The sequence below is a fragment of the Felis catus genome, chromosome A1 (assembly GCF_018350175.1).
Source record: "Felis catus isolate Fca126 chromosome A1, F.catus_Fca126_mat1.0, whole genome shotgun sequence".
In the NCBI taxonomy this organism is placed as follows: Eukaryota; Metazoa; Chordata; class Mammalia; order Carnivora; family Felidae; genus Felis; species Felis catus.
Window position 1 is genome coordinate 196857069 of NC_058368.1, and position 16316 is coordinate 196873384.

General features: G+C 46.0%; 1 protein-coding gene across 2 annotated transcripts in view; it reads right to left on the reverse strand.

The window, feature by feature from the left end:
- The window catches only part of ARHGEF37 (Rho guanine nucleotide exchange factor 37), a 58278-nt gene that overhangs the window by 20773 nt on the left and 21189 nt on the right, over nucleotides 1-16316 (reverse strand). For both annotated transcript variants that reach the window (XM_006927999.3, XM_045037007.1), the window contains exons 3-4: nucleotides 16162-16285; nucleotides 6717-6864 (exon numbers count right to left, since the gene is read on the reverse strand). In XM_006927999.3, the coding sequence (XP_006928061.1) occupies nucleotides 6717-6864; nucleotides 16162-16285 (272 nt within the window). The remainder of the gene's footprint in view (nucleotides 1-6716; nucleotides 6865-16161; nucleotides 16286-16316) is intronic.

The following is a 16316-nucleotide window of genomic DNA, read 5'->3' on the forward strand; positions in this document are numbered from 1 at the left end:
GATGTCTGGTATTTGCAGAAAGAATGCTCAAGTCAATGGCATCTGGGAAGAGGTTCCAACAGTCTTCCCTTGATCGTGACCAGCAGCCTTTAGACCTGCCTTTCGAGAAGCTCGCGAGGATTTCAAGCCTCAGTGTCTACGCATGCCTCCTCCAAGAAGACTCACAGACGCTGCTCACAGCCATTCTCTGCCCCCCTCTCCATGGTACCCGTGCCTCTTGCTCTTCCTCCAAAGGAAGTATTTCCAGACCAAATGTCCAGCAAAAATCAGTCATGAGGCTAAGAATAGGCAAAGCAGGTGGGTGCCCCTTCATTAGCTGCAGGGGGTTGGGGGGGTGGGTAGGGGTAGAATTACCTGTCAGGACATGCCTACGCTAACCATCTGCTCTCACCACGGGTTTCCTAGCACTTGGCTGACCACGAGCAGGGGAGATGGAGAAAGTCACCAGATATTTGCAATACTCTATCCTCTGAGCTTACTTTCCATGGGAAAGGGCCAACTGCCTCCTGGGGACAGCTGTCACTCCACAAATAAGGGGATGGGGGGGTCTTCAAAGAAATGATCACAGCTCTTCTCCAGAATTATCAAGCAGTCATGACAGAATCACAGCAGCCTTTTATGTTTATGGCTTTTCTAAGGTAATCTGGAGAAAATGTTTAAGTAGCCTTTCAGACAGGCAACAAAAACTGAAAGATAATCCAAAGGGAGGGAGGGAGGGAGGGAGGGAGGAAGGAAGGAAGGAAGGAAGGAAAAGAAAATGGGTGTGGGAAGGGGAAACAGGCCCACTTACATTCTCTTGGTGGTAGCAGCAATTGGTAAGATCATTTTGAAGAACAGTTTGGCAACTTGTGAAATGTACAAATCCTTGTTCCATCGATCCTACTCCAGATATCTGCCCACAGAAATGTCAACTCAAGCGAGCAAAGGTAAAGGTGGGAGCTACCAACAACTCTATTTATCGCAGTAAAAAATTGGAAACAAGCCAGATATCCATCAGTAGGGGCTTGGTTAAATAAACCACAGTCTGAACTGCCCTGGAAAGGAGCTCTGTGGGGCCATTAACAAGAACATGCTAGAAGTATTCCTAGTGTTGTGAAAAGATATTCATGACCGTGGTTAAGTGAAAAAGTAAGTTCTAGAAAAGCAGGTAAGTCAGAGCCCCTTTAAATTTCTCCTTCCTTCATTACTTTTCTTTCCATTCATCCATCCATCCATCCATCCATCCATCCATCCATCCCTTAGACTTCTGCGTGTAAAGTCTGTCTGCCTGTCTTTAAATGAACAGAAGAAAACCTGGATAGAAAAGGTTAACTATGAGGTGGAGAGATGGGGAAATGTGAGACCAACGGGGAATGGACTTTTACCTTTTACTTTATATATCTGTGTATTGTTTAAATGTTCCTTTTTTTTTTTTTTAGTAAGCATACATTGCTTTTATATTTATTTATTTGTTAAAGTTTATTTATTTACAGGGAGAAAGAGAGAGCATGAATGCATGCACCTGTGCCCACAAGCAAGGGAGGGGCAGAGAGAGAGAGAGAGAGAGAGAGACAGAGAGAGAGAGAGAGAGAATGAGTAGGGGAGGGGCAGAGAGAGAAGGGGACAGAGAACCTGAAGTGGGCTCCCTGCTGTCAGCAGAGAGCCCGGGGCTTGAACTCACAAACTGTGGGATCCTGACCCGAGTCGAAGTTGGGCACTTCCCTGACTGAGCCATCTGTCAGCTCAGGTCATGATTTCACAGTCATGGGATTGAGCCCTGCGTCAGGCTCTGCCCTGAGCGTGGAGCCTGCTTAAGATTCTCTCTTTCCCTCTGCCCCTCCCCAGCTCACGTGCTCTCTCTCTGTCTAAAATAAAAATTAAAATAGACAAACGAATAAATAAAAATAAAACAAACCAAGATGGCCAATAAAGGAAAACAAAGAAGGTTTATCTGCCTTCTGCAAACTGCCTCCGCCATCATTCTGAGTGCTTCATGCCTCTGCAAGGCAGCCTCCCCCGGCTGACAGCTGTATAATCAGAGGCAGAACTTCCTGCATACGGCACGGGCGAGCCTTTGATCCCCTTGGCCCTCAAGGTGGGAGCTGCATTAAGAGACAGGATAAACTGAACACCTCACCCACTCACCCACCCAAATAAAGGGCGGGAGGCAGCATGCATTTTGGGATCGCAAAGAATCTGATCAGACGGTCCATCCTATCCGGACGAGAAAGAACCACTTACGGTCGGTGTGGGGATTCTGGTTGGCTGAGCTCTGGAAAGAGTCCCATGATCATAAGCACAAGAAAGCCAAGAGCGGGTATAGCTCACTGGTAGAGCATTTGACTGCAGAAGCACAAGAAAGCCAGGATTATTGTTTCAAGAGAGAGGAGACAGCAATGCTGACAGGAAGAACGGCATCCCTGGTGCAACACTGGACCAGAGGCTCTCCCCGAGGGGCACTGTGGAAACCTTCGGGCACCAGGCAGCTACAGGCACTTAGTGGGCGGGGACCAGGGGAGCGGGACATCTGCAACGACAGTCCCGCACTGTGCAGAATAGTGCTATGTCTCCCACGTCCCTCTGAACATTCAGAGACTGAATGAATGCCTCAAAATGAGCTGTGATTTCAAGAACTGAGATCTGAACTCCATCTAGTCACTTACCAGAACACTGGAAATTATTATGATGCTACCCTTCATAAACAAGACCCAGGTCATCTGCAAGAACATCATTACTTCCTCACTTCCACTGCCCCCCCCCCCCCGCCCAGATGTGACGTTATCCCTACATCACCTATGTCGTTTCTTTCTTTTTCATATCATACACAGGGAAGTCAAATTTGCTATCACTGCTACTTGTCATTCTAGGGGACGCACATTCTCTGCTCTCTCCTTTTTCCCTACTTCTTTCTTATGCAGAATGGCTTCTGACTTTCCTTTCCTTGAATCCAAACTTATTTTATTATAAGTAGGTGCCAGCATCTGATTGCTTCATTAGATTTTCTAGGGTAGTGGTGCCCAAGTATTTGCACACCGAAATACATATAACTTGATTAGAAATTATTTTCCTTTTACTTCTCCTTTTTATTTTGAGCCATTATATTGATTTTTTTTTAAGTTCTGTATATGTAGATTTCAAGAATATATTTCAGGATATTAATGGGGGGAGGGGCAAAGGGAGAGGGAGAATCTTAAGCAGGCTCCACGCTCAGTGTGGAACCCAACATGGGGCTCGATCCCACGACCCTGGGATCATGACCTGAGCTGACATCAAGAGTCGGATGCTCAACGGACTGAGCCACCCAGGCACCCCTCAGGATAATAGTTTAATGTCTGTTATAAAAAAGGAGCATTGGAACCATTAGATCTGAGAGCCATGATGTGGTTTCAAGGGACAAGGATAGCCAAGACAAGGATGAGAGCTGGGGCTCATAGAGTGTCACTTGGGTACAATGAGTCCGTGTCCCCAGGAGGTGTAGTTATTACTCCCCCATTAAGTAAGGAAACTAGGTTCTGATTCATGAAATGGCTTCACCAAGGTGAGTTAGGAGCAGAGCCAGGTCCGCTACTGGGCAGTGTGGCCCTGGAGCCCATGAGAAAAGTCTGGACTGGCCTGGCTGGGAAAGACCAGAGTGTGGAAGGCACGACAAACAGCAGCCTCTGTACCAACCACGGCCCCCCAACAGTGCTTCTAACATGTCAGAGCTAGATGCCAGCATTTGGCGCCTGGGAGACGTTATATCCAAGTTTCTGACTTCTCTGGAAAAATCAGAGGATCTCATTCCTACACGGCATTTGAGGCAGATGGTTTGTAAAATAGGGCTGTAATCATCCTACTCTCTGTGTTCGCACCCTTTGTTGTGGTGGTGGTGGTTGTATCCACACCCTCTGAATATGACCTTGAAGCTCCTCTATTCTATTTTTCCGCCCCTTGGGTCTGTCGCAGCATGCCAGTTCCCAGCCAAGACCTCTAAAGGCCTTAGCCTGCCCTGCCCTCTCACCGTCCTTCTCCCCACCTCCTGCTCTCTCCCTCTCTCTATCCTGTGACCACCGTGTGAACGAGCCTGGGCCACCTGCCAGGTGATGAGAGGCTGTACCGCCAGAGCTGAGTCAGCTCACGTGTCTCAGATGCACGACAGAGCCCCGCCAAGATCAGCAAAGCTGACCTTCGGTCGATCACAGGCGCGTGAAGGTGCTCTGCCAGGGCTGGTAGAACGGTTTACCGAGCCTGGCCACATTGCTAACAGGCAACAACGTGAGCCAAACAAATGTTTGTCTTAAGCCGTTCCATTCTGGGGTGGTCTGCTACATAGCAAAAGCTACTTGATAGAGCAACAATCAGTGGAAGGTGGGCTGCAACCACTCTCTCTGCAGGGTCTGTTGGCTCCGGTTGGCCTCAGTCTCCACTGCTCCCTTTTGCCTCGCACCGGGCACCTTGCTTCCCTCATTTCTGTTATCTGCCTCTCTCCTACTGAAATGTATTTAGTGACCGCTGCAAAAGCCTAAATTTGTTAAGACCCGTGGAAGGATGAATCAAAGGAGGAAGTGAATGTAGGTTTTGAGGGGCAGGGAGGGGCTAGGACATGGGTACTTGAAAAGAAGGCTTCAGGGGGGTTGAGGGCATAAGGTAAGAGAGAGGAGGAGGGGAGGTAGCAGGAGGTTCCACATGAGATACCGTCATCTTCAAAGACCTAAATCGAGGCGCCCGGGTGGCTCAGTCGGATAAGCATCCGACTCCAGACTCTGGCTCGGGTCATGATCTCGTAGTCCGTGAGTTCGAGGGCTGCGTTGGGCTCTGCGCTGACCAGGTGGAGACTGCTTGGGATTCTCTCTCCCCCTCTCTCTCTACCCATCCCTATTGCTTGCTCTCTCTCAAAAAAAAAAAAAAAAAAAAAGAGAGAGAGAAAGATCTAAATCTATATACTGTGTTTCTCTTGGGTGTAAAGGGAATGTCTAAGCAAGACGAAATGGTCATAACCTTTGTTCTTCCTGCCCTATTCTGATTTCCAGAAAATAACCTTCATCTCTCTCCATTTGGTGAGCTTGTCCTGGGGAAGACATAAGCCTTTGTAAAACAGAAAAGAAGCAGGACAATCCCAGGCAAGGAAATATAAACAAGTCTTAAATGTACAAAGGGATGACCAACTTTAATCACAAGAAGCAAATGCAACACGAAACTGCACTGAGACACCATTTGTCACCTGTCTCAGAGGCAAATATTCTAAAGTTTAATAACATAGTCTGGTGACACTATGAGGAAACAGACACCCCTACCTTGGTCATGGGAATGCAACTTGGTGTAGCCTCTACAGAAGGAAATTTTGCAATAGTATCAAAATTATCCATACATAATATCTTTGACCTAGCAACCCATGTCTGGAATTTACCTCACAGAAATACCTGTACCTGAGTAAAATGACATATGCTCATAAATAATTACTCAACACTACCTGTAACATCAAAAGAAAAGAAGTGAACCAATGTCCGTTAATAAGAGACCAGTTAGGGGCGCCTGGGTGGCTCAGTCAGTTAAATGTCTGAATCTTTATTTCAGCTCAGGTCATGATCTCACAGCTCGTGGGTTCGAGCCCCGCGTCTGGCTCTGTGCTGACAGCTCAGAGCCTGGAGCCTGCTTCGGATTCTGTGTCTCCCTCTCGCTCTCTGCCGCCCTCCCACTTGCACTCTGTCTCCCTCTGTCTCTCAAAAATAAATAAACATTAAAAAAAATTTAAACAAATAAATGGAAAGCTATCCAAGATACAGTGTAAGTGAAAAAAAATACAAACGTTCTTTAAAAAGGCAGTAAAATGATAGTATATATTTGTATTTGCTTGTGTTCACACACAGGAACTTTGCCAAGATCCATAAGCAATTTCAAAGAGGCTACCTTAACGCTGGGGCTGGGAGTAGGACTTGGGTAGAGGAAGGGACAGGGTTGGGAAGAATTTTTGGCTGCCTAAATGTGGATGCTTTTAAGTTTCTGAACCATAACTGCTATCCATTCAAAATTTTAATTAAAAAAAAAAAATTTGTTCTCTATGTATTTCCTTCTAGATCTTCCACCCGCTGGGCCCAGCTCTGGGCAGTGAAGCCACCCAGGGCAGTTCTGATCCTGTTTCGTGGGACGGTCTTCAGCTATCTGGAGAGAGACCCTTCCGGGTGATACAAACCAGCTTCGTGCCACTGCCGCCCTGTCCCACAGCCCGTAATTCCAACCGTCTCACTGCCCTTCCTACGGTAGACACGAGTGCTGTTCGCCACATGTTTCTGTTCTTCCACCTCTGGACACACGGCAGGGTAGAAGCCCTGGCCTCCTGGTGGTCGGATGAAGCCACGTGATTAGTTCTGGCCCACGGATCACGAGAGCTGATAGAGACCATTTCTGGTCGGGAGCGTTTAATTACCAGCATTAGACCCTGCAGAGCTCTTTCCCCTTTGTCACAGTTACTGGCAATAATGCAGAGAGTGGCTCCCGTCAAGCTTGGGCCCCAGTGTGAGGATGACACAGACAAGGGCCTCAAGTCAACTGCAGTGGCGCATAAGGAAGGCATAAACCTTTGCTGTTTGAAGCCGCCAAGAGCGGGGCGGGGGAGGGGGGATGTTTGTCTCTGCAGCCTCGCCTGACTGAGACACTCCTGAAGCAGCGTGAGCGGCACCAAGGAGGGGTGAGACCTTAACGGCTCCTGACCTCGGAGTCAAGGGCAGCGGAAACGAGTGCTCACTGGTCATACTACTTACACCGCTGCCTCAATGATGCCCTGGATCTCTCGCTGAAGCTCTGGCTCCTTCCGGTAGGTCTCCACCAGCAGCAAGGCCTGGTCGTAGCTGGCGCAGTAGACCTTATAGACTCGCTCCAGCTCCTCTTGGAATTCCAGGAATAAGTTGCCTGGTGGTGAAAGAGCGACAAGAAACCCTCAGGGGCATGTCTGTCCGTACCCTTGCTTGGGACACGGAGGTGTTGAGAGAGACAGCTAAGCCCTCGGCTCGGGAGTGAGGCTGCCAGGCCTAACCCGCTTTGTCACTTTGGGCACGTTCACGCTTCTTCCTGAGCTTCCGCGTTTTCATCTCACGTTCAAAAGGCGGCTAGAAGGATTAAGTGACAGGGTGATACAGGGCTCAGGCTGGTGCACTGTGAGTCTTAATAAATGGTAGGCATAATTATGGCAACGATATTAAGAATTCCCCTATCTGTACAGTGCTTTACAGTTCATAAAACACACTCGTGTTATAGCTTTACAATTGTATCTTGACAATTACTGTGTGTGGCTGTAAGGGTTAAATTGTACTGTAGGGCTAACGCTTAGCTTGAAAGATAACAACTTTGTTCTGACACTGAAGGTCAAGAGATAACAACCTTGCTTTTACTCTTGTAAATCATACTTCATACTCTTGTGAATCAGGCTTTACCAATGAAGGAAACAAAAGCTCAAAAAAGAGCATCAGAGACAAGGTCAAGGAGATCCACTGGTTGCAACTTAGCGGCAGAAAGTCTAAAATAATCACCTCATTCGATAACTGTTTCTGACTCATCTGGCAACTGTTTCTAACTCATCTGGGAACTGTTACTCTGTTCTGTTCCCAGATAACGATAAAACAATGTGATCGGCTTTAAAAACTCTGTACCCCGGCTGTTCGGGGCCACACTCTTATCAAGAGTGTTGGTCCCGATCGGTCGGCCTTGCCTCTCATTGTAATAAACTTTGTTGCAACTGTCGCTGGTGCCCGTAGCATTCTGTTTGAGGAGTCGCGTGGATGCAACATGGCAAGTACAAGTTCAAACCCCCAGTTTACAAAGACACACTATAGCAAGCAGAGCATACACATGGACTCTGGAGTCAGAGAGAACGAGGGCCAGATCTCCGGTCAACCCTTCCCCAAGGGCATACCCTCGGGCAAGTACTTGACCTCCTGGACCCTCCATTTTTTCACCGATAGGTTGGAATAAAAATAGTATTCACTTCCAATTGTCTTTTTATGAGGATTAAATCAAATAACACATGTAAAAACACCTGACACAAACTTTACTCACCAAACACGTACCGACTGCTTATTTATGGACTATATGCCAGGCACTCTCCTAAGCTCTGTGAACAAAACAAAGCCCCTGCCTCATGGAGCTTATATTCTAGTGGGGAAGAGAGACAGTAAATAAATATATTATATTCGTCAAATTGAATATATGACGTTATACTGATTCTTGTTACCAAGAATCAAAACAAAACATTAGGAAGTAGTAGGAGGGGCGCCTGGGTGGCGCAGTCGGTTAAGCGTCCGACTTCAGCCAGGTCACGATCTCGCGGTCCGTGAGTTCGAGCCCCGCGTCGGGCTCTGGGCTGATGGCTCAGAGCCTGGAGCCTGTTTCCGATTCTGTGTCTCCCTCTCTCTCTGCCCCTCCCCCGTTCATGCTCTGTCTCTCTGTCCCAAAAATAAATAAACGTTGAAAAAAGAAAAAAAAAAAAAAAAAGAAAGTAGTAGGAGAGCTATCTAAGGAAGGCCTCCATGAAGATGTGCATGCTTATCAGAGACCAGAAGCACATGGCCCTGGGAGTGTGTGGTGGGAACAGCAATCCAGGTTTAGGGGGAAAAAATCCAAAGGGCTTAAGGCAGGAGAGCACTTGGCACAAGGGCAGGAGCAAGAGGGGGAAGAATAGCCAGAGAAGAGCGAACGAGAGCAGAAAGCAGAGAAAATAAACAGCAAACACAAGTCAGATCCCAGAGGGCCTCAAAGTAAGTAGGTAAGGTGGGATAAGGGGTTTGGATTTTATTCTAATTCTAATGGTGGTAAGAAGCAACCAGAGGGGTCTGAACAGGGGCGATCTGCTTTCTGTTTTAAATAGATTACTCTAGTGCTCAATTTCAGCAGCACATATACCAAAGTTGGAATAATATGGAGAAGGTTAATGCACAAGAATAAAAGGCAAGTCTGTGGAGCATTCCAAATTTTTAAATCAGAAATTTATGCGATTGGTTACTGCAGCAGGTGGATGGAATGGGGTGGAAAGAATGAGGGAACAGGATAGGATAGTAGGGATGAGAGGGAGCATGGACTGGATGGACTGGAATTGTAGGTATCAGTACGAACTCATGGTCTTAAATATATAAAGATAGATAGATAGATAGATAGATAGATAGATAGATAGATAGATAGAAAAGATAGAGATAGAAAGAAAGAAAAGATAGAGATAGAAAGAAATGTAGATAAGTGCATATGCACACATTAGTATACACACATATATTTCCCAGCTCCATTAGTTGAGAGGGTAATGACACCCCAGGGGCAATGAGCAAACCTAGAGCCTAGAACTTGGTGTCTAAATACCATTTCGCCAAAATAGGAACCAGGGCTCCCAGGAGAAATGGCTGATTCCAAGGATGGGACAGGGAAGTACAAGATGAACCTAGAACGTCTTGTGGTGTCCGAAAGTAAGGGTGTGCTCAAAAATTGTTGGAGGCATAGAGAAAGGACACAGGAGCCAATGTGAAGGAGCTCTCAATGGCCAGCACTGGCATAATCTGAGCAAGAAAATCATGATGGTGCTGGATTCTGACTCATGGAATAAAGTAAATGTCCAAGAGTCCATACTGACATAAATACCTGAATAAATGAATGGGCAAGAAAGGACAGTTCGTGCTTATAGAAAAATTGCAATTAATAAATGTAGAAGGAATAAGGGAAATAGAAAATTACCACAAGAACACCAGGAATAATTACTGCAGGGCAGAACCACTGATGGATGCTAAAATTAATGCTTACTTAAAATTAAGTTTGAAATGAAATAGAACATTTGTATAATCTAAAAGTTTTTTCTCCATATTTACTAATTGTAAGGGAAAAATAGTAACTTTGTAGAGGAAAAACACAGAAGACACTATCTTCCATCAATCATGTGATCAAAATTAATGATATTTTAAGTAATAACATATAGAAACATCATGTGTCCCTGTTCTGAGCCACTAAGAAGGACAGGACGTTAACCATGATCTTATTGCCAAAAATGTCCAACCTCGATTTAAGAATGAAATATAAAGTGTTTATAAAATATTTATAATTTATAAAATATAAACGATACATATATAAAATTTTACAAAATCTATAAAATCTTTTTAGTTTTAACAACTGAAAACCTCAAATTGAGGGATATACTATAAATCTGGCTTGGATTTTCCGAAGTGTTATGGTCCCAAAAGACAGACAGACTAAAGAAGTCTAAGGGAACATCACAATAAAATGAAATGTGGTACCCTAGGTTAGATCCCGGGCCAGAAAAAGGACGTTTATAGGTATGCTGTCAAAATGTGAGTGAGGTCAGGAGAGTCAATAGTGTTACAATGCTGTTAATTTCCTGGTTTCAACATCTGTACTGTGACTGTCTGAGATGTTAAAATTAGGGGACGCTGTATCGAGGGTTATTTAGGACCTCTGCATTATTTCTGCCACTTTTCTGTAAGTCTAAGCTGATTTTAAGATTCATTTTTTAAGATTTAAAAAGTTTAAAAAGAATTTTGAAGACATTATGCTGAAGGCCAAACACGACAGGACAAATTATTGTAGGATCCCCCTTTTGTGAGTTACCTAGAGTAGTCAAATTCACAGAGACAGAAAGTAAACTAGAAGTGACCAGGGGCTGGTTATTATTTGATGGGGACAGAGTTTCAGTTCAGGGTGAGGAAGTAGTTCCAGAGAAGGGCAGTACTTATGGTTGCACAACAATGTGAAGGTACTTAACGCCATTGGACTCATACTTAAATATGCGTAAAATGGTACATTTCATGCTATGTGTATTTTACCACTATAGAAAAAAGTTTAAAAGTGAGTTTTAAAAAGGGGCACCTGGGTGGCTCAGTCGGTTCAGCGTCCGACTTCAGCTCAGGTCATGATCTCACGGTCCGTGAGTTCAAGCCCCACGTCGGGCTCTGTGCTGACAGCTCAGAGCCTGGAGCCTGTTTCCGCTTCTGTGTCTCCCTCTCTCTCTGCCCCTTCCCTGTTCATGCTCTGTCTCTCTCTCTCTGTCTCTCAAAAATGAATAAACGTTAAAAAAAAATTTTTTTTAATAAAAAATAAAAAAGTGATTTTTAAAAAACCCTGCACACAAAGGTTTATAACGGTTTCATTTATAACTGCCTAGACTTGGAAGTTACTAAAAATGTACTTCAGGAAGTAAATGCATAAACTGTGCTATGTCCATACAATGGAATATCATTCAGTGATTAAAAAAAGAAAAAGGAAAGAAATGAGCTATCTAAGCAGGAAAAGGAGAAAGCTTAAATGCACATTGCTAAGTGAAAGGAGCCACTCTGTGAAGGCTGTGTACTGCACGACTCCAGCCATAGGACACTCTGGAAAAGGCAAAACTATGGAGACAGCAAAAAGATCAGTGTTTTCCCAGGGGGGAGGGGAGGGAGAGGGATGAATAGGAAGATTTTTAGAGCAGGGAAACTACAAAATTCTGGGGTTGGGGGAACGGGACGATATGAGAATTCTCTGTACGTTCCACTTAATTTTTCTGCAAACCTGAAAGTACTCCAAAAAGTAAAGTCTATTCATTAAAAAAAAGATCTATACTAGCTGTAGTATGTTGAGACTAAACTAGGAGTTAAAAGCGGTAATAGTAATGGCTGTGAGAACGCTAGCTACCTCAAGTACCCAGAAGAGTCTTTGGTTGTCCATCTAGGGGGAAGCGGCGAGGATGAAGACAAATGTATTAGCCACGAAAGTGGGTGGGGAGCCGTGGACCACAGGAAGCCCAGCTGACCCCACTGTCTGCTGAAGGTACAGGTTGGGCCCCTGACCTCGACCAAGCCCCCCACGGGGTCACATGGGGACACACGGGCTGGTGCCTAGCCCAGCGTGGTCCAGCCCTCGGCAAAGACGCCCACGGTGAGACTGCCACCCAGGACCGGTCCTCCTCTCCAATGCTGGTCCAGCCAATCTCCAGAGAGAACTCCCTCAGGAGAACCCCCAGAAGGAGGGGGAACAGGGAAAAGAGTACACAAAGCTGCAGCCAGGGAGAATCTGCACGCCGGGAGGTCAGCCAACTGCAGAGATCATCCCTGCTAAGAGACAGCCTGGGCGTAGCCTTAAAATCCAGGGCGGTTCCCACATTCTCCTGAACCTGGGTGCGTCGGCAGGCATGTGACTGAGAGCAAAGAAACTGTATCAGAGCCAGTGTGACCAAGACAGGGGCATTCCAGTAACTGAATGGCAGAGGAAGGCAAACTCCCAGAAAGCAGAGCTAGCCAAAGGAGGAGGAATGCCAGGAATAGGAAAGTAAAGCCTTCTTTCCCTCTTGTCCTGTGGTCACAGATTGCAAAGAAGTCACAGTAGTGAAAAAGTTCCTCCCAGTATCAAAAGACTACTCTGCCGAGACCTAGGATCAGTCAGAAAGGAAAAAAAAAAAAAAAGGGAGGCAGGATGGTCAAGAGTTAGGACTCTCGTTCAGCCTTGACAAGCCCTGCCACTCGGGTCTCGGGTTCTTCTTTAGTAAGATGGGGACAGTAAAAATAGTCATCAGCAAGTAACAGCATCGTGAAATGAAAGAGCTCGTACATGTTAGGTACTCAGAGTCGCGGCTGGCACATTTCAAAGAGGCAAAAACTGAGGCTCAGAGACATGAAGGGACTTGTGGGTGACACAGCCTTGCCAGTCAAGACTCCAAACCGTTAGACCTGCACTGCCCAGATACAGCAGTCACCATCCACATGTGGCTTTTGGGCACTTGAAATTTCAGGATCCCAATTGAGATGTGCTGTCATTGTAAAAGACACCGATTTCAAAGGCTTAGTACCAAAAAAAAAAAAAAAAGTAAAATATGTCATGAATAATTTTTATATTGATTGTATGTTGAAATGTTAGTCTGCGGACATACTGGGATAAAATCAAATATATCGTTAAAAGTGACTGCACCTGCTTCTTCAAGTTTTTTCAAATGTAGCTTCTCAAAAGTTTTCAAATAAATGTGTGGCTGGAATGACATTTCTATGGGACTGCACTGAGCTACAGCATGGTGCCCTGTCGTGAGACCACCCTGGGAGGGCCCCCTGGGAACGTCGGAGTTGCATTGGAATCGTTCGTAATGACAGGGGACCTAAGTCATCTGCGAGGAAAAAAGCCTGTTAAAGACAGTCATGCTTGAGGCCCAAACTCTCTTAAAACGCTGTGGCCACAGGATTGCGAGAAAGGCGATCCTAGCATAGCAAGGCGTGGGGGCTGGACTGGGAATTAAGAGCTGGCAGGAGCCAGGGCAGTCTTGACCCAGCACAGAATGCACCAAAGAGAAGAAAAGCCACATGGATTCTTTGTGCCTCTTTTTTTGCTAACCACAATGGGCAGCGGACGAGGAGGCTATTCCGTGTAGAGTCTACAGTCAGGAAATAGGACTGCCAAATTAGAGGGGAACAATATAGGACTACATTTCAGTGGAATTTAAATTTCAGGTAAACAATGAATAAATTCTTGGTATAAGTATATCCCGAAGGTTGCATGGGACATCCTGATACTAAAAAAAATTACTCACTGGTTATCTGAAGTTCAAATGTAATTGGGGACCTGTAGGGGTGCCGGGTGAGTGCCCAACTCTTGATTTCGGCTCGGGTTGTTGTCTCACGGTTCATGGGTCCGAGCCCTGCGTCAGGCTCTGCGCTGGCAGCATGGAGCCTGCGTGGGATTCTTTCTCTCCCTCCCTCTCTGCCCTTCCCCTTGCTTGAGTGTGCTCTCTTTCTCTCTCTCTTTCTCAAATATATAAACATGTAAGTATAAAAAAAAAAGATATGTTAATTGGGCACATGTATTTCATCTGGCAACTCTACTAGGAAGGCAGGGAACGGAGTTGTCACCAGGTGTGGTCGGGAAACAAAGTGACATCCTGACTCTGAATCTTTGCTGCCAGTCAAGCAGGAAGGCAGAGACTGGCAGGCAAGGACCCTTAAACAAGGCACCACATCAAACCTCAAGCCCATAGCAACAGAAGAACCTAACCTCAGAGTCTGCAGCCCCTTAAAAGTGTCTTTGGCCTGAGGCTATACTGATTCCCACTCAAGCAGGTGGTGATTAGTAACAGAAACAAGGACAAAATGATAAAAGTTGAGAATAGCTTCCCAGGTACTTAAAAAAAAAATCTTGTTCTTTAATTTTGTATTCATCCGTCTTTTTGAGGAAATAGTAACTCATTCACATTGCTGTTTTAATAAGGAACTCTATTTTTTTTAATTTTCTTTTTTTTTTTAATTTTTTTTTTTAATGTTTATTTATTTTTGAGACAGAGACAGAGCATGAACGGGGGAAGGTCAGAGAGAGAGGGAGACACAGAATCCAAAGCAGGCTCCAGGCTCTGAGCTGTCAGCACAGAGCCCGACGCGGGGCTCGAACTCACGGACCGTGAGATCATAACCTGAGCCGAAGTTGGACACTTAACCGACTGAGCCACCCAGGCGCCCCAGGAACTCTATTTTCAAGGGAAGAATAAACACGCGACACACAGGCTTTAATCCCGTATCTGCTACATTGAAGCTATTAGGGGCAGTAGTTGAGAGCACTGGCTCTGGAGACCAACTGCCCGAATTCAAATCGTGGCTCCATCATTAGCCAAATGACCTTGAGCAGGTTAGTTCCTCTCTCTGTGCCTCTGTTTCCTCAACTGCACAATGAGATAACAGCAGCTACCTTTCGGGGTGGTTGTGAAGATTAAATGAGTTAATACGTGTACATCAGGACAATGCTAAGCATTTAGTAAACACTCAGAAAGTAGGATTTCTACAAAATGTGTATATTTGTGGGGTGCCTGGGTGGCTCAGTCAGTTAAGCATCTGACTCTTGGTTTCGGCTCAGGTCATGATCTCGCGGTTTGTGAGTTCGGGCCCCGTACTGGACTCTCCGTGCTTCGGATCCTCAGTCCCCACCACCCTCTCTCTGCCCCTTCCCCCTCACACTCTCTCTCTAAAATAAACATTTACAAAAATAATTATAAACACATTTTTAAAAAATTGGATGTTTGTTATTTTTAAGCCCCATCATGTCTAGGAAAGGGTAGAAGATTGGGGATGTAAAAGGCCACTAGGGTGGTCACGGTGCTGGGTGTCCCCCCCTCCTCCTCTCCTCTGCCTTCCCCCAACTCCACTCAAAAACCCCTGACCTACAAGTTTTGTCAAGTGACCCCAGGGCAGCAGATGAGAAGAGAATGAGGGACACGGGTATGAGGTTTATACCCCCTTGTCCCTCCTTCTTCATGCCCTACAGTCATCCTAACCGTTCCAGAATGAGTATACTCCCACCATCTCTCAGCTGGGCGACAGGAAGGCTCCCGCTGGTCTCATGGTTCCACTGTCGCCACCCCCTCACAACCCACTGTCCACAAGGGCCAAAGAGGTCTTTGAAAAGCGTGAATCGGACCATATCACTTTCCCGCTCAAAACTGGCCAATGGTTTCTCATCACACTCGGAGTAAAATCCAAACTCCTTACCATGGCCTAGAAGGCCCTACGTGATTTGGTCCTTCTCTGCCTCTTCCACCTTATCCCCTAACACACTCTCCTCACTAATTCCCCTGGAGCCACGCCAACCTTCTTTCCATCCGTCCTCCCAACATTCTAGGCTCATCCCTGTCTCAGGGCCTTTGCACAGCCACTCTCTCTGCTCTCCCTCCCCTCCAGATCTCAGAGCTGTCTCCTTCTCAATAGTCAGGTCTCAGCTCAAATGTCCCCTTCTCAGGAGGACTGCTCTCATGCCCCAAAGTTACTACAACTGTTTCTTTTCTTCAAATTACAAATTGTCACCTAAAATTCTCTTATTTATCTGTTTATCTTCCGTCACTCTAACTTGCCAGACCTTTCAGAGTGGGAACGTGGACTCGCTTGTTGATACTGTGATGCCAGCACACAGCACAGGGATCGGCAGGTGCTCAGTAAATAACTGCGTCTAGTAAATAACGAAAAGCTCAGCCAGGCCACTGACCCATTAGTTCCTCCCTGTCTCTGGGCCCCGGTCTTCTCTTCTGTGAAGTGATGGGACTGGGCTGGACATTATCTGAGAGTCCTACCAGCTCTGACACGCTGTGTTTCAGGAATCCCCAAAAGAAGCTCCCATTGATTTGCATTTCCCTAGAATTCTGGAGGCGGTTCAGCAATGCCCACATGCTGAGGACAACTCCGTGGGAATCTGAGGCTGACAGCTGCCTTGTCTTTTGCTTACCAATTGAGTGCACTTGTTCGTCTTCCCTGGATGCTGTCTCTTGGAGATCGTGAAGAAATTTGCTGTTCACTTCAATGACATCATCGATGTTTGAGAACAGGACATCCAGGTCTCCCTGGGGCAGCTAGAAGAAACAAAGGAGCCATAGGAGTCTC